The following is a 26892-nucleotide window of genomic DNA, read 5'->3' as shown; positions in this document are numbered from 1 at the left end:
GAGTATTTGTGGGAAAAACATTAGCATAGGGGAAGTGGTCAGTCAGCAAAAAATTTGCTGTACACTGTATATCAGTGCACTAGTACTCTGAGCTGTAACGATGCATCTTGCTCTGAGGAAACTCGTGTATTTTCTCAGATCACACAAGGCAGTAATAGTGTACAAAAACTGACAGGAGGAACCTTAAGCAATCTCCCCTGGAAGAAACCAGCTCCTGTTTAATGGGATGAAAACAAATCTGGAATCAGCTTGTAGTCTACCAGGTCTCTCTGCATGTACCAGTTCATCTCAACCACAGGCACATTGGTTGAGTGGAGAGGAATTCCATTCTGGGGATCGGAGTCAAATGAAGGAGGTCTTCAGCTGGTTCACAGACAACAAGGGAGTCCCTTTGTTCTCTTTATATCAAAGGACAACTACAAGGTACATACTTCTGCAGCAGATGCCGGGAACAAGTAGTCATGGCTCAAATTGCTTTCTTAGGAAAATGTCACTTCAAGATGGCCTGCACTTTTCTGCAAATCATCCTCATGTGAAGAATTATCAGGAAGGCAGAACTCCCTCCCCCTCCATTTTCACTCAAAAGGGCTTGTTCATGAAAGTAACCTGTGGGAGTTCCTACTTGTGAGGTGCATTCCCCGACCCCCACCCTGTCCTGAGAGCTTGGTGACCCTCTGGAGAGCAATGCATCCACTGCATGAGTCCTCTCTCTGCTCTGAACATTTATTTTCATGAGATTATAAAAGCACCATGCAAGCCCAGGCATCCCATTTCATTCCTTTCTGTGGCCACCTGCAGCTCTAAGGACCTGCTGTCCACTCCCAGAATGATTTTCTGCGGGTTGAATCCAAAATTCCCTTAATTTTTAGTGCAAAGTTGAATTATAATTAGTTAGCTAGTTTGTGTCAATGTACATATCGTTTTTATTCTGGGTTCTGTAGACATGAGTGAGAAGGATGTATTTTATGCTTCGTGACAGACATGCATACCCATGGTTTGTTGGGCCTGGGAGAGGAGCAGTGGAAACAATAGAATGTTGCTGCTGCATGTTCATGCCAACTACTCACCTGCCCCTCTTCCTCAGAGTTCTTTCATGTGACTTCTCTTGGACTCAGCTGAAGGAATTGAGATAGCTGGATCTTCACAGCTCTTTTATAACAATGGCGCTGTAAAGAGACTGCTCAGTGCACAGGAAACCCACTCTACTTACAGTAATGCAAGCTGGGAACATGCTGCTTTATTCAGCCACATAAGAGAGTGGAGGAAACAGCCACTAACTAAACAGGAAGGAAAGGAGGGGTGGAACATGGCTCCAACCCACAATACTCTGAATAACTCGGTTACCCCCTTAAGGACCGTTTTACTACAGGCTCCAAACATTTCATGCAGCAAGGGAGCACTCACATGGCCCCAGTCCCCTCTGGGGAACTGCTTTCTGGATAGCTCTCAAGCTCTGTTCCACCAGGGGGTTGCATCACACAAGCATGACTATGCAGAGGCAACTCGCTGCAAGATCCACAGTTACCCTAGTGTAGATATTAGGACCAGGTTAAGAGATCATTATGATCGCATTAGTCTGGCTTTCTGCTTAGCAGACTGGACATTTTTTACCCCATGATTCCTGCATCAAGCACATAATCACTAGCTGATCTAGAACATATTTTTAGAAAGATATCCAGTCTCGATTTAAAGTTGTCAAGAATTCACCACATCCCTAGGTAAATGGTTCCAATGGTTAATTACCCTCACTGTTAAAAAAATTGCATCTTATTTCTAGTCTGAATTTATTTTATCTTCAGCTTCTGGCCACTGGCTTTTGTTCTGACATTGTCTGTTAAACTAAAGAGCTTTCTGCTTTCGGAAATCTCTTCCCCATGTAGTACTGTGTTCAAGTCCCTTGTTAACCTTTGGTTGGATAAACGAAATAGCTTGAGCTTCTATAGCCTCTTGCTGGTGGGTTTTCCAGAGCTCAAATCTTTCTTGTAGCTCTTTTCTAAAACAATGTTGCCAACAATCTTTTTTAAAATGTAGACACCAGAACTGGAATCAGCATCCCTGGAATAGTCTCACAAATGCTGTGCCCAGGGGTAGTATCCTTACACCTACTCAGTATTCCCTTGCTTATGCATCCAAGAATCCCATTTGCTCTCTTAGTCACTGCACTGCACTGTGAGCATCTGTTCCAGGGATCGGCAACCTTTGGCACGTGGCTTGCCAGGGTAAGCACCCTGGCGGGCCGGGCCGGTTTGTTTACCTGCCGCGTCCGCAGGTTTGGCCGATTGCGGCTCCCACTGGCCGTGGGTCGCCACTCCAGGCCAATGGGGGCTGTGGGAAGCAGTACGGGCTGAGGGATGTGCTGGCTGCTGCTTCCCACAGCCCCCATTGGCCTGGAGCGGCGAACGGCGGCCAGTGGGAGCAGCGATTGGCCAAACCTGTGGACACAGCAGGTAAACAAACCGGCCCAGCCCGCCAGGGTGCTTACCCTGGCAAGCCGCGTGCCAAAGGTTGCCAATCCCTGGTCATTTCAGTCACAGAGACCCCCCAGCCTCCCCCCACACACACGGATGCTGAATAAAGGGGCTGCAAGCTTCTTCCCATCCATCCCTGCACTACATGAATATGTCCCGTAGATCACAAGCACTGAGCATTATTCATTTTTCCCATGGCTCAGCAAGATGTCTGTAATTACACTGCAAGGATTAGATCCTGCTTTGAATAAGTCTACAGGACCTTCAGTCTTTCATGACTAGCCAAGGTTAATGCAATGTTTTGGTAGCCAGGTTGATCTCAGGATATTAGAGAGACAAGGTGGGTGAGGTAATATCTTTTTTTGGACCAACTTCTGTTGATGAGAGAGAGACAAGCTTTTGAGTTTCTTCAGATCACCTGAAGTTGGTCCCAGAAAAGATATTACCTCAGCCACTTTGTCTAATAGCCAAGTTTAAAGCATTTTTCAATTCCAACATTTACCATTTTATTTGAGGGTAGGGGGATGGAGTTACAGCAGAAATTGTATAAGGTGGTTGCCTGTTAATCCTTCCCAAATTCTCAAAATATTACAAGCTCACTCTCAGTATTTTATTAGATGCAGCCTCTACTTGCTGGCGTCAAAGGGCTGTTTGTCTTGAACTCCATATGTGGCATTTATGAGGGAAGTAGGAAGAAGGGAGAGAAGTGTACAACCTTTTCTCTTCTCAGCCTCTCCACCTGTTCTCCCCTGTTAGCTTGAGTTAGAATGATTCATAACTGGGTTGGGTACTGCAGTTCTGGTGGATAGGGCACCTGGAATGCGGAGACCTGGATCATAATCCTGACTCTGCCATTGACTCCTGGGATGATGGACAAGTCACTTACTTGGACTGTGCCTCAGTTTCACCATCTGTAAAATGGAGATAATGAGGCTGGTGAAGTGCTTGCAAATCTACAAATGAAAAGCACGACCTAAGTGACAGATAAAAGTACACTTACACTCTGCACCAGTATTTTGGTTACACCAGTGCAGATGTGTCTCAGGATTTATGGGAACATTCTCAGACAAGCTTTAGATGTATTTTAGAGAGCAGAGCTACCATTTTTTTTAACCTATGGAAATACTGGACTGCAGGAAAAAGGAGAGTAGATTAAAAGAAAACTGGGAAAGAGTGAAGTGCTCAAACATTTTGTGGTATGATTGGCCACTACCTGAACAATGGATGTCTGAGAGGATTAAGCCTCACTGTCTGAAATATTAGAGGAAGTTCACAGGAAAGAAATAGCTAGTAATAGTTTTTTCTTTGTGTGAATATATTTTATGAAAGTAAGGCAATGTTGACAGAAGCAATGGAAGTTCCTTAACACAATTTTTCTAAAGGGTTCCAAGTTGTAACGGGACAATGATCTGGGGAACTTCCTTTATATATAATCTATCTGTATATATTTTGGGGAAATGTGATTTCATATGAATATGCATGTTTTGTTGTTTAGTTTGAATGTTAATAGTTTGCATTTATTTCTTTGTGTATTTGGTAATATTTATTAGGAATAGCTGATGACATTTTTTTCTGTCCTTCACAGTATCCCTTTGCAAAATGTTGCTAGTTGTTAACCTTTTCTCACAAAGCTCTGTGTCCTCAAATTTTTTGATTGTGTACATTGTCTATTGTTCAGTTAGGAGGGTGGCTATACATTTTGTTCTTTTCTTGTTTTGAGGTAGCATGTTCTAGGGGACTGGGAACTGGTAGCTCCTGAATTCTAATCCCAACTCTCCTACTAACTAGTTTGTGACCTTGGACAGTCACTCTCAATCTCTCTTCTTTGGACAGTTTCTCCATATTCAAAATAGAAATAAGCAAACTTACTTAGCGGCTTCTCAAGGAATTCAATACTTCATTGATTGATGTTTGTTCAGCACTTTGAAGCCATAGAAGATATATACAGTAAATGCTAAATACTATTTTCTTCAGAGGCAGGAAAATCTTGGTTTCTGCATAAAACTCATTGTCCTTTAAAACATTAATATTTCTGCTGTGCCTAAATTTTCTATCCACTGAAACATTAGTAGGCACAGAACTGGGTTATGAGAAGTGCTACATTCCACTGGATGTTGCTATAGTCATATAGAATGCTCTTTAAATCACTTTAGTGCCTCTTTTCAGAACTTTTTTTTTAATTCTCTTAAGTCCTGATCCTGCAAATATTTATTATTGGGTGTATGACTGATTACTGTGAGTAGCCTGCTCACTGGGACTATACAAAGGAATCAGTGTCATATCTGGTAGTAAGTTTGTGCAGGATCAAGCTGTTAGTCACTATGGACATTTTGTCCAAATCAGAACTCAATTAACAGTTTGATTCACACCTGGCTAAATGAGATATGTTCTACAGAAGATTGTACTCCATTACATAGCGTAAAGCTGGGCTGAGGTAATTCTTTAGGAGAATTAATATTAACTGTAAAAAGTACTTTTGCAGACTAGTGCACTATAAATAGATTTAGTTTTGCAAAAGCATTGTTTCCTTCCTTTACCGAAGTGTCACTGCAGGCAGTCACAAACTCATTCTGGAGTGCCTCTTCAGTGGAAGGCTAGGCATGAGAAGATCTGAGAATATGAGGTAGATAAAAAGAGGAATCAAGTGACCAGAAAGAATACTCTGTGAAACAGCTTATGAATATGTGGGCAAGAAGAGTATTTGGGGTTGCATTAACACCTGACCCTGCTACTGGGGAAATGTATTTCAAGTAGGGTAACCAGATGTCCCAATTTTATAGGGATAGTCCTAATTTTTTGGGTCTTTTTCTTATATAGGCTCCTATTTCCCCCCACCCCCATCCCGATTTTTCACATTTTCTGTCTGGTCACCCCAATTTCAAGATAGTTAGTTAGTAGCAGGGTGAGTCTGAGGAGGACAGGAGGTCCAGAAGCAATGTCCTTAGGTGTGGGGATATGTTTTGAGGTGGACAGCAGAATCAGGATGGACAAGATGGAAAGGTCAAGGCTATGTTTTCATTAGATATTTCATGACATCAAAGGGTAGTGTCCTGTGGATCTTGGAACTCAAATTATTAAAGTTACCAGTGGGATACGGGGCCAGATGTGACTTTTGGGAAACAAAATGGGGAGGCAAAAAGTGAACAGATATGGAAGGATTTAAAAGATACTGATGCGGGGAGATTACATTTTAAACAAATATCTGTGGAAACTTGAGGGACATAAAGACAAGTGAAAGATACTAGTTTGCTACCAGCCAGTCTGGGAGGACTTGCAGGTTAGCCCAGAGAAAGCCCATCTGCTTTCACCAGTCGGTGACCTAGCCTGTCACCCTGAAAGGCATCCAGGTTTCAGACAGCGAAAGGTAAGGGCAAGAGTCACTTTCTTGCGCACAGTTGTGTCTATTTGAATGCTAACTTTTTTGGACACTGATATTAAATTCTTGGTGTTGTCTTTAGCTGCCAGCTATGCTGTGTATATTGTGGTTAAACTATTGATGTATTAATTGCTAGCTATTCTAGAGGCTGCGGTTGCATTTCTCATGTGTTTAGTGCCTTTTGTTGCTGCCTGCTCCGGAATACTGTGGGCAGTTCCCATGTCTGGCGCTTATTTTAGTTGCTTGGCTACTATGAAATGTTATCTTAGCATTTCTTGTAGTGTCACAGTGGCTTTTTTGATGGCATCCCACTAAGGAAATATGCAAAAGGGGCCGACAGATGCTATGCCTATATTGTTCTGTTGCTTTTGCTACAGTTACTGCAATATGATCCTTACTTTACTGTTGTTAACGCAGGTTTCTTGTAAAATATTGGATGGACAGTATGAGACTAATGCTGCCCATTTGATTAACTTCAGAGGGATGCAGTAGAGGGCAGTATTTGGCCCTATATGTTTGAATGAAAGAGAATTACTATTGGAGGGAGATGGTGGGTGATCACTTCACTTTACTGTCTTGCATTTTCCTCTATTAATAGCTACAGTGCACATGGAATTTTAAAGTTATTTCACTGTTACTAATTTTTCCTGATTTCACCCCCACCCAAAAAAATCTCTATGACCCCTCCCACCCCAATGTGACTCAAAAAACAAAACACAACTGGCCTTTTGACTAGTAAAAAACAAACTGAAAGCAACCCATTTTGCCTCCTCTCTATACTTTTCCCATTTCTTTCTTTCTTTGTTTATTTATTTTCTATTTACAGAGCTGTGTTTCACCAGCATTTCTGATTAAATTATTTTTATTGTATGCACAGTGTGAAATCTCGTCTGAAGTCTTAAATAAACTATATTTTTTTAAGTAAGCCCGAAAAATGTTTTGTCAGCAAATAAATGAAAACTGACTCTAAGTGCTGCCATTTTTAAACTGTTGTTGCAATCTTTTTCTTTTCATACTTATTATTCCTGCTTTTTGATGGTTGTAGTGCATTAATATTTTACAAGATGAGATGTAGTTTTCTGTTTATATTAGCAGTCCTCTGTCTGTGAGATATGGACCAACCAGAATGCAGGATTTCCTTTCTCATCGATGCATCAGGTTCATAATGTAAGATACTGCAATAAATGGCTACATTGTCACTGTATGGAAGTATAATGTGTTGCCATGGTGTCGTTAGTACTTATATATGGGTGTCATGTTGAAATTGCAAAACAATTTGTACTGTCTGCTGATGCGTGGGATTATGTATGTGTACATTCATTTATCATGGTGTGTGATTAGTTTTATGTTGATTGTGTGACGGGAGATGAAGGAATTTTTAGTTCTAGAGTTAAGTTAAAACTTACCTAATGGTAGATTTGATGTCTGTTCCAGCACTTTTTGTTTACTCGTCTTTTTAAAAGCAAGAATGTGTAAATTGCTTAGTTTGTGCACCCTGTTTTGTGCATCAGCCTTCCTGTTAATAAGTAGAATTTACATTCCTCATATCTAACTGATGAACTTTGAGATGATGCCATCTTTGCTGCGGCAGTAAGCCATTTCTTGTGAATTATATGTGACCTTGATAATGCCCCAAATTTTTTGTAACTTATGTGCAAAACTGTGCTATTCAAGTGATAGTAAAAAGTTATCTGTAACATGCTATACAGAACTCTCTCTGTCAATAGTCTACGTCTTCCCCATATATATGATACTTTTAAAAGGCTCGTGAAGGTCCCATACACATGACGACTGCCATCTTAAATTACCTTTGTGATAGGAGGATATCTCAGCTACCATTCTTTAGAAAGTTTCAGAGTTTCTTCAGGGATACCAAGAAACTTTTTCGAATCATTTAAAAATGTACCTTTGTTTCAAAAAACAAAGATTTGAAAGGTTCTGAAGTGGCCATAGGAAATCTATCTTCTGACAGTGGATATTAAAAAAACTGAACTAGATTTTGGCTAGTCCCACAGAACACTTAAAATTCCTCCAGGGACAAAAAAATTAAAATTTCAGCTAAACGCACTGTATTGTGCGTGCTCCTGTTTATAGTCCTGGTAACTAATGCACAGTGCTGGAACTAAGGCACCTGGCTTTACCAGTGGACAGTTACAACAAATAGTCCCAGTTAAAAAACCAAATTCAACCCCCTCTAAAACAGGCCTACTCAAGCTGTTCTGTGTCAAGTTTTGTACCTTCCATATTTTAGAAAGAGATTATGAATGGTTTAGAGAGTTTATAAAAAATTGTTTGGGGATTACTTCTGACATCTCTGTCTCTGCAGTCAGATTCCTTGGTTACCTGGAGTCAAACTGCAGGAGGGAAAAATTAAAACTAGCGTATGTGCAGCAATTCTAAAAATGCCCTAATAGTTTTAATCTACTTTTTCAGAGTCACTTAATTAATATCCAATAAATCAGTCCTTTCTAGGGCTAGAAGCAAGAATGGTTTGTTCCACTGGGAAGCTGAAAGTCTCCCCATTCCCAGAGGTATAAAGTACTGTAGGAACATGAGATACCTGACTTGAAAGCTTTGACATTTATGGCTAGAAAATCCATCACTAATGAAGCATTGAATCTTGCCCCACTGAACCTTGGCTTGGGGTAATTTTGTGAGAGAAAATCCATATTTGTAGGGAGGAAGAGAAGGAAACATTTCTCTCTCGGGGTAGCTAGGAAAAACAGACAAACAACAAAGTGGCTGTTGGAAGCTGCTGGGCGGGAGGGTATGGAATGTTAAAATAAGGCCCAAGGAGACAAGAGTAGTGGGCATGGAATGCTACCACAAGCTTGTGATAAATTGCTCTGGTATGTGACGAACTAAAGACATGCAATGAATACATTTATCACATGTCTCCAATTCATCACAGCTATATCACCTCCACATATATGGTGTGTTGTAATATGAAATATTTAGTTTGGTTATCTCTGGGTCTTACAAATAAAAGTACTGAAATCAAAAGATTTATAGGAACATTGTGTGCTAGTAAAAACTAAATTAAATGTGGTAAGTCTAGTGTCTTAGCTTACAAATGGAGACCATTGTATTATTTTTATAGTGGCTGAAAATGCATTAGGTACTTGTGAATGGGCCTGAATCCCAATATATGGACCATGAGTTAGTATCCAAACTCACCCCTCAGGTTTTGCATTATCCGTAACTCAAACATTTAAGTCTAAGCTTCCTCCTCAAGCCGTACAGTTTCCCTTTAGGCTCTCCTCTTGCCCAAAGACCTGCTTATGCTCCTTTATATCCTGGATGAAATTAACTAGACTCCCCTGACAACATGACTCAGCTATAATTGTCCTAAATTTCAGTTCAGAATTTTAGTGACTCAACAGAAAAGCCCTTTATTACTACATAGGGTCTTGGAGTCTGCCCTGTTACCCCACCGAATAAATAGAAAGGCATGGTTCCTGTCCTGAAGAGTTTACAATCTAACTTTGGACATGATGGGACAAGTGAAGGTGAAAAGCAGTAGGGAAACGATGGAATACGTTTAGACAAAGGCGGCTGCTCTGTTTATACAGGCACGCATATTTGTTCCAGTCTAAGTATTTTCAAATAGTAATTGTTATTATTGAATTAGGAGAAATAGTGGGTATTGGTAATAGCGTTGTCTAAAATTATAAGGAGTTTGGTAGGAGGCAATCAAAAAAAATGAGATGAAAACATAGCTTCAGCTGAATATTAAAGAACGCATGATATAGTTGCAAAAGAGCATTACAGGGCTCTGTGGGTAACATGCCTTCTTTTTTCATCTGTCAAAAATAATCCACACTTACAGTGTTTAATTTTTTGCCACATTTCTTAATAGTTGCTATCTCTACAAGAAGATGCTGATTGGAATACACAAAAGGTCTTCAACTCCAATAGTCTGTCTGTAACAGTGGGTTTCTGTAGCTCTCTCAGCTGTGTTACGTATTTAGATCCACCATTCTAGTCCCAAGCACTTTTAGGGTAATTTTATCAATTATTTTTTATCTAAATTGAAAGGGAATAGGGTCTTTATTTCGATGATTGTACTTATTAATAGAGTGATTAATACAAAGGAATGATATCTGCACAGTCCCTCTGCAAGTATGTCATACTTGATCTTTATTGTTTCAGCTCAAGATTATTTCTCATTTCCTCAAGATTGTCGCTTCTTAGGTCCTTTATACATTAGACCTGTCTGTTAGCAATATTCACTGTTTCTCCTGCCACTGCTCTCCATTTACAGACTGAAATATTGGTTCCTGAACAGCTTTTAAAATTTTTTTTAATACTTTTACTTTTAATATCTTTTTTGCAAAAATAGTCCAAAGTGTAAATTCATTTACTCATTTTACTCCTCATTTAATTTCGTACTGCTAACTGTCCTCTGTGTATGGGAGTAAATCCTTAGGGTCAGTGCAGCATGGGGGTCTAGAGACATGACCCAGTGTCATCTCTAGTATGGGACTCCTGTTCCTGCCTTATTAAGATCCTTTGAATAGCCAGGGTTCAAGGAGCAAGGATCAAAGGCTTTACCTTTATGGCTTCTTTACTCCATCCATCCTTTTATCAGGCCTGGTCCATGGCAATATCCTCTTGCTAAATGCATGAGGCATGTCCCCCTGATGAACAGTTTCCTCCTATAAATTTTCCAGCAGATCTTTAGTTCATTAAAAGCCACTGTTGGGGGAGGGATGGGAGTCTTAAGAGAAGAGGATTTCAAGTGTTCTGACATCTAGGGGCCATTGAACAATTGACTATTAAGGACGACATAAACTCTCCTGAAGGATTCAATCCTGCTATCCTTGTAGCTGGTAGTAAATCCCCCATTGAATACAAAGAGAAGAAAATCAGGCTCCCAATCCCTGCTCTTTCCTTTTAATCATATTGAATCAGCATTTCTGTAAAAGACGGTGGATAGTCTCTGAACACATCGCAATATGCCATAACTGGAACAGTGGCAACACTGCTTTCCCTCCAAAATGTGAATGTTGCAGCTATTCAGTCTATACCACTAACTTCTGCAGAGGGACATTCCATATATCTGACTAGGTACTTATAAGGTCCCTATTTTTGGAGTATCTAAGCAACATTAAATAGGCAGATTGTGAATTACTGTACTGTACCATCTGTGGATGGGAGCAATAATCTTGGCGTTAAGTGGCTTCTACTTGTTTTATGATGTGTACACTTGCTTTAAGTTATCACATTGGCAGGGTAATATTGATGTTTCCAGATATACCTCTTGCTTTTCATTGTGAAGTTGTGCAAGTTTCTGTCCTTTCACTACTGTGTGACACATGAAAATGGATGTACCGTCCTTGTTTTGTTTACTCTGTCCTGGTTTAATTGATAAGGTGGTGGTTTGCTAGACTTTTAAATTGCTCTTTGATTAGAATATTTCCATATGTTTTACATCAATTATCAAGTGTTTCCATACCTTTTAAAAAAGGAATCCTAACCCAATTCCATTTTTCTATTAATAGCTTAAATTACATGTTAATGAACTGCCAACAATTTGTTGCCAATTCCAACCCAAACTGAAAAAGGTATTGCAAAGTTGGAAAATATCTTTGTAGCTGTAGTGGTAGAGAAAATGGTAGAACAAATCAAAGTAGAAAATAATCACATAGGAGAGGAAAATGGTGAGACAGAGATCTGTAGCAGAAAATGAGAGAATTTCTGAAGGTCGATCGTAGCCCCAGAATTATACATGATGGGGAACATCCATGTCTGAATCATCAAGTTTGTGATGACCTTTCGGACTGGACCTCTACAACCTTTTCGTCTGGGAGCAAACAATGACCCTGATGAAATAATTAGGAGAAAACTACAATCTCACTGATTATCCTCGAGTGGGTTGGGGACATATCTGGCCCTGAGAAAAATGTCAGAAGGGGGGAACAGAAAGATACAGAAAGGTAGTCATTAATACAAATGTTAAGCATCAATGTGAAAAGGAAATAGTGTTAAATATATAGGCAGACATCAATAAAAGGTGATCAAAGTAAATGTATAGATAGAGAGATTAAAGAGGAAAGAATAATATAGACTATAATGTTTCAAAAAATGAGTAAAAAAAAACCCATAGCTCCTAGCTCAGGAGACTAAAATTTGGGGATAGGGAGAAACTAAAAATGATATAAAAGAGTAAGAATTATTCACAGCAAAGAGCATTGATACACACATAACATTTACAGTAAATTAAGCAATTGGGCTTTCAAATGTCTGCTTATAATTATTTTTTGTTAACCTGAAAAATAATCATATTATGAATTTGCCTCATTCCATAGTGAATTGTTGATGACTGTTGGTGGCAACAAATTGTCCTTGATTAGCTAGTGGTGGCTCACTGTCCTGGCACAAAATTTTACTCTTCAGAATCATTTTTTGCTTTCTAATATGTGAAATTGTCCCTAGTTACAACAGCATATTTAGCTTTTTAGCCTTATATGTTTGTAGACAATAAGTATTTAAATCCTATCAAGGTCTGAATTATTTGGATTGTTTTGGAAAATATACATATTATATTATCAATTAATGACATAAATTGGGGTAATAGGAAATTTGTTAGCTGTGTAGAAAAGTCTGCAAAACACAAAGCAGAATTATTTTTCTATGAATGGGAGGGATTTTTCTGTATCTTGTGACTTTTCAAGAGCTCTCATTTTCATACATATCTTTCAAACTTAATCATGTTTTTGAAAGAATACAAGTGTTTAATTATTTTATTCAAAAAGTAAACAAATTAAAATCAGGCGTCACTGAACTGTACAGAAGGTGACTCTTGGATTATAAACTAAACCATGAAAAGTACTATACAAGTTGTTTTCATATATTATATTATTTACATAGCATAGGGATAGTAAGTACACAATACATGTAAATTAGATACAGCAATAGAGAGCTTACTTTATAGCAACCTGCAACCTATGTTACTTTTGCCTGCAACCTATGTTACTTTTAGAATAAATATGATTTTCAGACAGGAGACTGGGGAGAACCTTCAATTACTTTACGACCGCCTAATGAAGCGACCGCATCAACTCCAGTACAGTACTGGCAACATCACCCAGAGAAACTCATCTTCCAGTCATGTGATTATAAAGCATTTGTAAGTATTGGTAAAATCAGTGCTTTGGTTTCTCATAGACTACATATATATGTGTTTCTGATCATGTTAAATGCTGACGGTGTTGAGTTTTTTTAATTTATAATATTTTCCAGTAACAGGAGGTCATTCTGTATTTTTAATGAACCAAGGTATTTCCTCTGAAACAATTCCATACTTAATAAATAAGAAGCAAACATCAGAAATATTTGTTGTTTTGGTTCTCTGATGTATTACAGCCCATGCATCCATAGCAACTGAGAAATGATGCCATCAGAAAAAGGCTCAAGGGCTATCCAAGTGACAATGAAAGCAAATGGCTCACTTTCTGTGACCATGCTGCATTCCCCAATCTTATAACATATGCTTTTATACACACAGCACACAAGTTCAAATGTTCAAATAGTAATGTATCTATTACAAACATGTTACAAACACAGGTAAAATTTCAAGGGCTCATGTCCCCATATCCTACATGTATCGGGGGAAAAAAAAACGAAATCCATTTCACTTTTCAGCTTTTTTTCATATTTTTCCTTACAAAGTTTACTAATTGACAGCTCTTTGTGTTTAATGAAACCTTTCCTCTCAAAGCTCATCTTCCTTGCTCTTTGATCTAGCAGTCAAGTTAATCAAATATAACCATTGCCCATTATTTCCATGGCACTAGATGAAAATGTGCATAAACCAAGGATCATGAGTTCTTTGCCCCTGCAGGGTCAGTCAGAAGATAGGCTATTAAAACACACAGGGCACCAACGTTCTTTTATGCACAGGCTCTGATTTGGGGTGGAGCAAAGGTGCAATGCCTCAGCTGTAGCTCCTAGAGGCTCTGTGACAAAGGCTTCAGGGAGCCCAAGCTGTTGTCACTCTAAGAGGATGCAGCATTCCTTCTCCTTCGCACCTTGGCCACCTGTGCTTTGTCCTCTGCCTTCTTTTGGGCGGGAGCTCTTCATCCCCTTTGCTGTGAGCACAGGCAGTAGAAGGAAGTTGGATTTTCATCCGTATGGCTCTCCTGCAGGCAGCATCTGGCCACCTCTGCTCTTCAGCTGGTGTGAGGAGTCTTCTCAGTAGCTGTTAGCCCCACAGGGTTGCTAGTGCGGAGAGTTGAGCCCGCTGCTGCATGTCTAACAGCACTTCAGGGGCTGGGACTGGCTTTCCCTTCTTTCCCTTGCCCTCCTTTTGCCATGGGCTCAAAATTGACATTTTTTCCATGCCTGTCTGCCCATGTGAAAGTTTTGGAGGAGATGTCAAGTGGCTGTGCCTGTGCCTTGCTGTCAGAGCAGCACAAGAGCCATGTTGTGCTATGCCCCCGCACAGGAGCAAAGGAGGAGGGGCAGCTCCTGTGTGCCCTCTCCCTGGGCCTGTACAGACAGGGAGGCCCAATCTTGCCCAAACTGTAGATAAACAATGGGTCGGTCTACACTTAAAATGCTGCAGCAGCACAGCTGCACCACTGCAGCTTCAGTAAAGACGCTACTACACAGATGGGAAAGCGTCTCCTGCCGACACAGTTAATCCACCTGTGCAAGAAGCGATAGCAGTCGACTGGAGAAGCCAGTCTACACAGTGGGTTAGCTCAGGATAACTGCGTTGCTCAGTGTGGATTTTTCCAATATTGATGTAAGTTTATGGTCTTGAGTTGGCCTATAACAGCAAAGGGAGCACAGAAAGACATTAGCTGAGGGCTGGTTCTACATTGAAAATTTACATTGGGGTGTGAGAAATCCATGTCCCTGAGAGACATAGCTATACCAGCCTAACCCCCAGTATAGCCAATGCTAGGTCGATGGAAGAATTCTTCCATCAATCTAGCTACTGCCTCTCAGAAAGGTGGATTAAATACAGCGATGGGATAACTCCTCCCATTGCTGTAGCAAGTGTCTACACTGAAGCAGTACAACACAACTGTACCAGTTGCAGTGTAAGCAAACCCTAAGACTATATGCTTTAATTTAAATGTTCTTAGATCAAAGGTTGTTCCAATATGAATGTTTTTCCCTAAGGGCCCAATCTTGCTTCCACTGAAGTCAATAACAAAACCCCCATTCACATCACTGGAGCAGAATCAGGCCCTAGCTGGGACTTGATCCAAGACTTAGATAGAATCACAGATGTTTAGCTTAAATGCTTCAATTTCAATTTATTTTATAACCTACCATACTTAACTGAATAAAACTAGGCTACACTATATTTATGCAGTTGCATCAGGCTTGCTTACCTTTCTATCTTAGCTGTAATGCAGCAGGTAATGGTCCTCAGTACTGTACTGTGCTCCACTACTATCTATCCTGAAATGTGTGGATATTTTTGCCTTTTTCCGGTCAGTATATCTGTGGCACACAGGTGTGAACTAAAGTCTTTAAAGAGACTCTGACTGTAGGCCTAGAAACAGTATATTTTAACTATCTGTGCATCTCTATTGGCTCACATCAGCTGCACGTAGCTTAGCTTTACTGTCTTCTGCAACCCTATAATTATATACAGTGATGTGATTTTTGCAGATGGCTGCTTTAAAAGAAGCTTCGTTTTGCAATCAGATGCAATTTTTTAAGATGGCACTCTGTAGTGCTTTCTGTTTAATTTGAGGGACTACTTGCTGGTACCACTTATAAGTTCTCCCTCTAAATTCATTTGTTAGTAAATGTTCCTGTTTCATACAGAATATGTAGTAACAACCTCCATTTGAAATTCCAGTATATCAAAAGTATATAGTAAAAAAATCTAAATCATGTAATATTTAGGCTACCTACTACTATTCTGGTTTCCTCAGCTTTTTAGCAGTCTATTGTAGATTTATCTTTGCTCTGGATTTTAACTACAGAAAATTGAATGTATTCTTATTTTAGTATTTAGGTTCTATGCTGGTAAAAGAGCTTAGAGGCACAGAGTCAACACAGGATGCCTGTGCAAAGATGAGGGTAAGTCAATACATGTATATTTTCATGTCTAATAATTGAAATAGTAGATACTGTTGAGTGAACTAAAGTTACCACTTTATAATGCTACATTATCCATCTTTAATATTACTTTGGTATTCAACAGAAAGTCCATTCTGCCCTTGATCTTGATTTTAAGTAATAGATGTTTTATGTAAATTTCAATTATCACACTAAGGCTAAAAGAGTTGTATGTATATATTTGCTTTATGTGCCATGTTTGCTATTAATTCTTTGAAAATATTTCAAAGTACTTTTCATACATTTAAGCATGCACGTTAGTGAGAATAAATCTTTTTTATTTCATTAATGTTATGGCTCGTGCACAGTGATATAAATATAATTTACTAAATGGAAATATATATACTAGTGAATAATTTATTAGCATGTTACAAAGTCATTATTTTGTAATATAGAGCACAGTCCTGCAATCACTTAAACATTTGAGTAACTTTACTTTCATTAACAGTCCTATTCTGTTAATGAAACTACTCACATATTTAAATTTTTGCAAGATCAGGCCTATGGAGATAAATTCTTTTCTACCCTTTTACAGGAAAAAATGGCAGATATTTGCAAACTATCAAGAGCAAGTTTTTGTGTTGACTTTGTGCCTCATTCTAGCTGCTTAAAGAAATTATTAGGAAGCCCGATTTAGATCTGACAGGCATCATACTATTAGAAACACAAAATGTAGACAGCCTAGCTATACAATATCTATCCAATTGTAACATAGTTTATTATGTGTACATTACAATCAACTGTGTTCTCATACACATGGTAGTCTGGAGTGGTTAAGAAAAATGAAGAATATAATTATAGTGTAATCTATTGCAGATGAATAATTACGTTCATGGATGAGTATAATCCATTCATTGGTTTATGGATCTTAGAGGCGTCATGCATGATGCCTCTTCAGTGCTAGATTTAGCATTTGTATCTGCTGTGGAGCTAGAAAATGTGTAAAACTCATGCAGTCAGACAACCATTTCCTTATTGGTTACATATCTACAGCACACAGGCTTTCACACAAGTTAGTCTAGCTAAGGGCTGACAGTAATTTATGCTTTATAAATGCCTGAAGATCTGTGTTTTTTCAGCTGACTGCATACTAATAATCCTTACTCGCATTGGAAACTCCCCCTCTTGGTGGAAACTCACTCTTTTTTGAAGGACCCACAATCACACATTTGTGATTGTGGGGGCTAGAGAAAGGGAAATTTAGGTTTTAAGCCCATCAAACTCAGTATTAACTTTGTTTTTCAGAAATATGCATATACAGATCTGAGGGCAGAGTTTGACACCTCAGTAATATATGACATCCTCAATAAATTTATTATATTTGACAACTCAGAACAACATTAAAATCATTATAAATATGCTATGGTCAATTTATAAGTGTTTAAAATGTGCCATCACTTTGATTCAGATTTAAATTACATTCCTTGAAGATGAATCTTATGAAAATCAGTTGAATAGGAATTTTAGATTTTCCCTGACAGTAACATAGTTTTATTGGTAAGGTATATCGAACATGATACAATTAAATACTATTCTGTTGCTTTTCTTTTAAAAACATTTTATTTAGACAAAATTCTGCTGATGGTCTTATTTTTCATTGCAAGGAATATTCGCATGAAAATAGAATCTTTCTTGTTTAGGATTTCACCTACTCGTGCTTCTTACTCTTTGGGCTTTCTCCTATTCCTATTGAAGTAAATGACAAAAAAAAAATCATTGATCTAAAAATCTTTTAATGAAGGCAATAGTATCTGGCATTCAAAAATTTCTCCCTCTGTGTGTAGCAAGGTGGTTCCCAAACTGTGGGTCAGTCCCCACAGGGGGTGGGGAGGGAGCACCACCCAGCCCCATTCTACCTCCAGTTGCAGCCCCAGCTCCACACCCGGCTCCAGCCCCAGCTGCCAGCCCCTACTATGGCATGGCCGCGGCTCCAGCCCAGCCTCGACCACTCCTCTCCTCTAAGTGCTTCAAAATTGATTCCTTGAGGACCTGCTCTATGATTTTTCCAGGGACTGAGGTGAGGCTGACTGGCCTGTAGTTCCCCGGATCCTCCTCCTTCCCTTTTTTTAAAGATGGGCACTACATTAGCCTTTTTCCAGTCATCCAGGACCTCCCCCAATCGTCATGAGTTTTCAAAGATAATGGCCAATGGTCCTGCAATTACATCCACCAACTCCTTTAGCACCCTTGGATGCAGTGTATCCAGCCCCATGGACTTGTGCTCGTCCAGCTTTTCTAAATAGTCCTGAACCACTTCTTTCTCCACAGAGGGCTGGTCACCTCTTCCCCATACTATGCTACCCAGTGCAGTAGTCTGGGAGCTAACCTTGTTCATGAAGACAGAGGCAAAAAAATCATTGAGTACATTAGCTTTTTCCACATCCTCTGTCACTAGGTTGCCTCCCCCATTCAGTAAGGGACCCACACTTTTATTGACCTTCTTCTTGTTGCTAACATACCTGTAGAAACCCTTTTTGTTACTTTTAACATCCTTTGCTAGCTGCAACTCCAAGTATGATTTGGCCTTTCTGATTTTACTCCTGCATGCCTGAGGAATATTTTTATACTCCTCCCTGGTCATTTGTCCAATCTTCCACTTCTTGTAAGCTTCTTTTTTGTGTTTAAGATCAGCAAGGATTACACTGTTAAGCCAAGCTGGTCGCCTGCCATATTTACTATTCTTTCTACACGTTGGGATAGTTTGTTCCTGTAACCTCAATAAGGATTCTTTAAAATACAGCCAGCTCTCCTGGACTCCTTTCCCCCTCATGTTATTCTCCCAGTGGATCCTACCCATCAGTTCCCTGAGGGAGTCAGTCTGCTTTTCTGAAGTCCAGGGTCCGTATTCTGCTGCTCTCCTATCTTCCTTGTGTCAGGATCCTGAGCTCGACCATCTCATGGTCACTGCCTCCCAAGTTCCCATCCACTTTTGCTTCCCCTACTAATTCTTCCCTGTTTTTGAGCAGCAGGTCAAGAAGAGCTCTGCCCCCTAGTTGGTTCCTCCAGCATTTGCACCGGGAAATTGTCTCCTACACTTTCCAAAAACTTCCTGAATTGTCTGTGCACTGCTGTATTGCTCTCCCAGCAGATATCATGATGATTGAAGTCCCCCATGAGAACCAGGGCCTGTGATCTAGTAACTTTTGTTAGGTGCCTGAAGAAAGCCTCATCCACCTCATCCCCTGGTCTGGTGATCTATAGCAGACTCCCACCACAACATCACCCTTGTTGCTCACACTTCTAAACTTAATCCAGAGCCTTTCAGGTTTTTCTGCAGTTTCATACTGGAGCTCTGAGCAGTCATACTGCTCTCTTACATGCACTGCAACTCCCCCACCTTTTCTGCCCTGCTTGTCCTTCTTGAACAGCCTGTAACATACTTAAGTTTATGCTGTAAATGAACTGTTGGTCTCTTTATGGAGTCTGGCAAGTCTTGCTTTCGGAAAAGGATCTGTGAAAATTAGGTGCCTGGAATTTTCCTTAGTGTGGCTTGTGATGCTTACCTTTGGCCTTATAACAGAATAAGCAATTTTGATGTTCCCTGGATGAATGTTACCTTCCCATCAGTAGAGGCACAAGTTTGAAAAAAGACCCATCAGGAGGAAAAGTGTCTTAGTCTTCCTTAACCCTTCATAGAACCAGGAAAATTAGGAATGGACATAACCTACTTAGTATGAGATCTGATTTATCCCCTGCCCATGCTGGATTATTCCCTACGGTACACTTTGTAGTTGTTTGTGTTTCTAGTTCTGAACCTGGGGGTCGCAAGCACCAGATCCAAGGGAGTGGCAACCACTCTCTTGTGTATGTTGGTTGCAGTATAGAAAAGATCAGAACCACTGTTTTAATAGGGACCTCTTTTTTGGTCACCCATTGTACTTTTCAGGTTTTACATCCTAGTAAATCAGGTGATGAATTTGTTAGGAAAAAACGCTTCCGAGGCTTCTGAAAGTGATTTTAACATGGCACTGCCACCCTAATTTTGGATTGCTTGCTTCTGGGAGCTTATCGCTGCTCTTGCATTCATCCAGAATTATGGACATTTGGCAAGAACTGCACCCATGAGATGGATTACTTTTTTTTCTCCCATCCACATAATTTGATTGGACTGGATTTATTTTTTATGTCTGCATGTTCAATTTCAGATGACTTCTCTTACAACATCTCTCCCTCCTTCTGCAGACCATAGCACACTCTCCTTCTCTTCTTTCCACACCTGCTATAAGGTGACCTTTGGTATTTCGAGATTAAATTTTTCTGTCCTGGCCCAAGATGCTTTTATTAATGATATTGAGAGATACATCCAAGAATTTAAGGACTTTCATCCCTCTCAGCATGAACCGGAAGATAGTAAAAGCTGTTCTTTTAGATTTATTGCCTTTGCTTCAAATCTCTGTAGGAACAGGAAGACAGAACAGAATGCCTTTGCCTTTGAAAAAGAAGTCTCCTATCTGGAGCTGGGCAGAGTCCTGTTTCTACTCTAGGCTCACACTGGTGTCCACATATCTGAATCCCTTGAATATTGACTGTGCCAAGAGGGCACTATGTTATACTTGCTACCAATTCTGTGAGCACATAAGTAAGGGTGCTACGCTGCCAGTAATTAAACCCTAAAGTTGCACAGTCAAATCATTCAGATTCTAAACAATCAGATCTATAGGGGCATTTGAGGATTTATATGAGAGGATATATTCTTTGGATCCCAGGACCTCTCTAGACAATAGGAAGACTTTTCTGGGTGTGGGGATATGAAGAATCAAGGTTCTAGGGTCCCGATTCAGCAAAGTGTGTGCTTAAATGCTTTGCTGAATTGGGATTTAAATACTAGAGTTGGAAGTGTTACACAGCTCAGTCCTTCCATCTTCAGTGATAAGGATAAGCAGAAGGTGGCCTTTCTCAGCTGATGTACCTTATATGAAATGGAGAAATGGAATAGACAGGGGCAGCCTGTCAAGGCCCAAATCTTTTCCTCCTTGCCATGTAAAGAGGAGAATTTGGATGGAGAATGTGGCCTCTTGGGCTCAGTCATTCCTTCCCCCTGCCCCCAAACAAAAGTGAGATAAAGAGATCATTTCCTCTCCCCCTACATGTGCCAGCCATTGGAGCTGGCAGGGCATGCGGAGGGAGGGAGAATGCTGCATGCTAAAAAGTCTTAGCAAAGTATTTCCTAAGTACCCCTGCCACTCTCCCCTACTCCCATATGGGATTTAAGTAATGTAATTGCCTAAAATGTGGGTTCTGTAATTTCATCTGCTACAGCATGAAACTCACATATTAGAGCTGTGTTTGCATCTCAGAGGGGTAAGATAAACAAAATTGATTAAAAAAATCATACTTGACAACTTGAGGCAAAAGGGCAGCATTTGTCAGATGCCTATAAAAAGTATTTAGCTCCGAGTGATTAAACTGCCTTGTGCAAAATATGATCTCAACCGGAGGCTGAATGGTGTTTTGTTCAGGCTAAAACAAAAAATATGAATATGAAGAATGCGCGGGAAAATTGTTAGCAGCACAAGTCAATGTTCATCAAGCACAATGAATAATACCTATCATTATCACATCAGATGGCAGATTTGTACGTAGTTTGTCAGGTATTAACTAGAGAGTTTTTGTATTCTTTATTTTTTTTAAAAACTTTATGAATCAGAAATAAATGGTGACTGTAGCTTACTCACATTTTTAGAGGGGTTTGATATGGCTTTTATTGCTGAAGATGAGCCAGAATCTCTAGAAAAGCTTGTAAGGTAGGAGGAAACGTTGACAGCTGTATACTTGTTGAGCCCTGGGAAAATTCTGGGTGATGCTATTCAGAATTTTGCAAGATCTACAATGATTAGCCGACCCAAGTCTTGGGAATATTTAAGGAAGCTGACAATAATCAACTTTTCTTGATATATCTGACTAAAGTAGTAATGTCATTAATACCGAAACAAGGTAGCGATGTGCAAAGTAGTATCCAATATAATTCATTAATGTTGTGTTTAAAGTATTGCAAGAGTGCTTACGGGCTTAATGGAGGATCTTGGCACCAAGATTAGGACATAATTTCTGAAGTGGTTTATAAAAGAATGAATTCTGAATACCAACTAATGAGGTCTCTTCTAGCTAATGTGGCACATGAAAGATTCACACTACACTGTCATCATGATGCTGGATGTGGAGAAGGCATTTGACAGGGTGGAGAGGAATTTGTTTGCTAATCTCAAAAAGCATAATTTTTGGTTAATAGTATGCATTTGTTTTAGCTAAATCCAACAGCTTCTATTCTGTGTACTAATGTTGATCCCGATCGTCAAATTGGATCCACATGGACTCAAGGAATCTGCCTGTGAGTCTGACTGCAAGTCTGGGGCACAGTTTCTCACCATTTGAGATATCAATAGATGTAAGGCAAGGATGCTTTTAGTATCCTCTTTTGTTTGTTATGGCCTTGGACCTTTTTGCCATGGCCATTAGAACAAATACCTTATCCAAAGAAATTACATTAGTATTATATCCAATAAGAATATAGGTGATTTTGTAAAAACTCATGGAACCAGAGAAGCTGACTAATTTGATAGAATGTATGAAGTACTTTCAAAATTGCCTGGCTACAACACTAATTGAACAAAAAGTGAATGTTTGTTACTATTTTCTCTCTCACGCAAACAACATTGTCCCGGTGGACCACTCAGAAAGTCAGTAAGGATATGTAATCCCCAGAATAATTATAAGTAAGGCACCTGTGGGTAAGATAAGGGATAGTGTGATTCCTGTACTGAAACACTAAGCTTTGGGGGGGAGGGAGGGAAGTGGAACAAATTGCCACTAATAATGTAGAGTCACGTTTAGACTTTTTCAGAAAATGGTATTGACTCTACGGTTTAATTACATATTTAGTAATCTCCACCTATATCTTCAGATAGCTATTGAAAGCAAATACAGGCCATAATTAGCAGATTCATTTGGGAAAATGGAAAGCCTGGATTAAACTTTTAAGATTTTACAAACTCATAAACTTGTACTCCCAATTTATGTATTTATTATGTTGCTAATGGCTTGGTATAATTGAGTAATCTCTTTAAATAGTATATGCAACATTCAGTTTTATTAGTTATAGAGGAAAAATCTGGAAATTAACATGATTTTATATTAGCCAGTATATTTAATTAAGTTGTTAACAAATGATAAAATATAATAAAATTATTAGTCTTTTTATTAGGGCTGTCAATTAATCGCAGTTAACTCACATGACTAACTCAAAAAAAATAAACTGTGATTAAAAAAATTAAGTGATTAATTGCACTGTTAAATGATAGAATACCAATTGAAATTTATTTAATTTTTTATGTTTTTCTCCATTCTCAAATATATCGATTACATTTACAACACAGAATATAACGTGTACAGTACTCACTTTATATTATTTTTTATTACAAATATTTGCACTGTAAAAATAAGAAAAAGAAATAGTATTTTTCAATTCGCCTCAGACAGGTACTGTAGTGCAAACTTTTTATCATGAAAGTGCAACTTAAAAACATAGGGTTTTTTGTTAAATAACTGCACTCAAAAACAAAACAATGTAAAACTTTAGAGCCTACATGTCCACTCAGTCCTTCTTGTTCAGCCAATCGCTAAGACAAACAAGTTTGTTTACATAAACAGGATATAACGCTGCCCACTTCTTAATTACAATGTCACCTGAAAGTGAGAACAGGCGTTCGCATGACGCTGTTGTAGCTGGTGTCGCAAGATATTTACATGCCAGATGTGCTAAAGATTCATATGCGTCTTCATGCTTCGGTCATCATTTCAGAGGACATACTTCCATGCTGATGATGCTCATTTGAAAAAAAACCTTAATTAGATTTGTGACTGAACTTCTTGGGGGAGAATTGTATGTCTCCTGCTCTGTTTTACCCACATTCTGCCATATATTTCATGTTATAGCAGTCTTGGATGATGACCCAGCACACGTTATTCGTTTTAAGAACACTTTCAGCGCAAATTTGACAAAATGCAAAGAAGATACCAATGTGAAATTTCTGAAGATAGCTACAGCACTCGACCGAAGATTTAAGAATCTGAAGTGCCTTCCAAAATCTGAGACGGATGAGGTGTGGAGCATGCTTTCAGAAGTCTTAAAAGAGCAACACTGTGATGCGGAAACTACAGAACCCGAACCACCAAAAAAGAAAATCAACCTTCTGCTGGTAGCATCTGACTCAGATGAGGAAAATGAACACACATCAGTCTGCATGGCTTGGATCGTTATCGAGCACAACCCGTCATCAGCATGGACGTATGTCCTCTGGAATGGTGGCAGAAGCACGAAGGGGTATACGAATGTCTAGCATGTAAATACATTGCAATGCCGGCTACAACAGTGCCATGCAAACGCCTGTTCTCACTTTCAGGTGACATTGTAAATAAGAAGCAGGCAGCATTATGTCCTGCAAATGTAAACAAACTTGTTTGTCTGAACGATTGGCTGAACAAGAAGTACAACTAATTGGACTTGTAGGCTCTAAAGTTTTACATTGTTTTATTTTTGAATGCAGTTTCTTTTATACATAATTCTACATTTGTAAGTTCAACTTTCATGATAAAGAGATTGCACTAGAATACTTGTATTAGGTTAATTGAAAAATGCTATTTCTTTTGGTTTTTAGAGTGCAAATACTTGTAATAAAAATAAATATAAAATGAGCACTGTACACTTTGTATTCTGTGTTGTAATTGAAATGAATATATTTGAAAATGTAGAAAACATCCAAAAATATTTAAAAACATATTCTATTATTGTTTAACAACATGATTAATCCCAATTTTTTAATCGCTTGACAGCCCTACTTTGTATTTTTATTACAGTAGCAGGTCAAAGGTCCCAGATTGGATTGAGATTCTCTTCTGCTAGTTGCTGTACAAACAAATAGAAATATATGGTCCCTCTCTTGAAAAGCTTACCGTGTAGGAACAGTGAGGTGAAAGGAGATAGATGCCACCAAATATGTTTTGTTTATGCATACATTTCTTTTTTTTTAATTACAAATAAAATAAGATACAACATACCCCATCTGCCTCTCAAGCAATCATTAATAAGATGATTTTCAGGGGTATAATGGCCAGGTGAGTCTCAAATGAAATGGACTTGAACAGAGTTCATTTTCTAAGTAAACAACTTCCCGTACTCTCACAGCAGGTGTTTATCTGGGTCAATGCCTAAATCAAAATATAGGAGGAAATGATTTATTGGTTGAGGACAGGATTTATAGTAATGTGGAAATCTATTTTCTGATTCCTAGAAGATGATTTTCAGGCCTCAGTCCCATATTTCATTGCACGCAGGAAGCGTAGAACATAACATAGATATAACATAGCAGAAATTAAATCTAGAGGATTTATAAGATAGTAACAGCTGGGACACTGCATTATTAAGTATATATCCATGTTTGCCAAGCCCTTTCTAGGCTATTTATTGTGCGACTTTCCTTACATGCATCTCAAAAATATATTGATGGAGTGTTGCTTTCCAATTACACCTCTACCCCGATATAACGCTGTCCTCGGGAGCCAAAAAATCTTACTGCATTATAGGTGAAACCTCATTATATCGAACTTGCTTTGATCTGCCGGAGTGCGCAGCCCCCCGCCCCGCAAGCACTGCTTTACCGCGTTATATCCGAATTTGTGTTATATCGGGTCGCGTTATATCCGGGTAGAGGTGTAATTCACTTCAGTCTTTAAAGGTTACGTGGAAGAAAGAACTGAGAGTTCAGATCTACAGTAGCCATTGGGGAAAGATTTCAAATTCATCAGGACAGTCACAAATGAAAATAATGTTTAAAATTATTCACAGAGTACGTTGGACACCAACACACCTTAAACTGTGCAAGGTAATTGACTAACAGATGCTGGTGATGTGACAGTGAAGGGGATTGTCTGATACAAATTCTATAGTGATGTCCTAGAATATTGAATACTAAGAGGCAAATATGTAACATACGGGAAGATACGGGATTCTCAAATACCACACAAGTGTGAAAAATATGGTAGATTATTGTATCTGAGCGGATGTCTCCAGATCTTTTCAAAGATTATTGAAACTATGATTATATTAACTGATAAATACTAAACGGGGTTTAACTGTAATAAACAGTTATTGTTTTACTTTTATGCATAATTTGTTTCCATGTGTGTCCACATTGTGCTATGTCCTGTACAAATATAAAGGAAGCACAATCCCTCCTCAAAAAAGATGAACAGATGAACGGTAGAGAACATGCAAGTGGTCATAGTGGTAAATGACCATCTCATGGTAGCTTGAGGATTGATAACACAACATTCTTTGAGTGTATTTTAGTGTGGATCCCAGTGTAGGTGCATCAGTGTCTCGTGTGCATAAGATTGGATTCTTTTGAAAAACAATATCCATTAGGGCCACATTTGTGCCCTGTGACTCCTCATGCTCCTATGTGAGGTCATAAAGGGTGAAGCAGTCATCACCATCCCTGAGTTCATCCTGGGAGCAAGATGAAACCCAGTGAGTGTCCGACCCACTATTTCTCAAACTGAACTGGTGAAAAAAAAATTATCTTCCCCCTTTGTTTTTCCTTGTCCTTGATTGGGTGCTCTAAGTGTGTGGTCAAATGTGTGTAAGTACAAGAAAGAAGAGATACACACACCCTTTACAGCAGGGTGAGATGCTTTGCATCAACTGCCAGCCACAGGGTAGTCACCAAGCTGTCAAGGTTCAAATCCTTCCCGTCCTGTGACAGACTCCCCTCATCGATGGGCACAGCCAGTGCTGCCTTTGCCAGGGGACAGCTTGGCATGCAGGTAGTTTTCTTCCAGAACCCACAAGTCCAGGGATGGTTGACTTGTGACATCTGCTCAAGTAATTTATGTGAGTCACTTCAGACTCAGAAGAAATGAAAACTGAAGTGAAGTCAAAAGAGTGAACATCAGTCAATGTTT

The 26892-nt window shown here is 39.2% G+C and overlaps 1 protein-coding gene across 7 annotated transcripts in view; it reads left to right on the top strand.

The window, feature by feature from the left end:
• The window catches only part of ANKS1B (ankyrin repeat and sterile alpha motif domain containing 1B), a 764239-nt gene that overhangs the window by 697146 nt on the left and 40201 nt on the right, over window positions 1-26892 (top strand). For all 7 annotated transcript variants that reach the window (XM_044981810.1, XM_044981801.1, XM_044981818.1 and 4 more), the window contains 3 exons: window positions 6937-7011; window positions 12848-12976; window positions 15823-15894. In XM_044981810.1, the coding sequence (XP_044837745.1) occupies window positions 6937-7011; window positions 12848-12976; window positions 15823-15894 (276 nt within the window). The remainder of the gene's footprint in view (window positions 1-6936; window positions 7012-12847; window positions 12977-15822; window positions 15895-26892) is intronic.

The sequence above is a fragment of the Mauremys mutica genome, chromosome 1, assembly GCF_020497125.1.
Source record: "Mauremys mutica isolate MM-2020 ecotype Southern chromosome 1, ASM2049712v1, whole genome shotgun sequence".
NCBI classification, from domain to species: domain Eukaryota; kingdom Metazoa; phylum Chordata; order Testudines; family Geoemydidae; genus Mauremys; species Mauremys mutica.
This window is presented reverse-complemented; position numbering and strand designations above follow the sequence as displayed.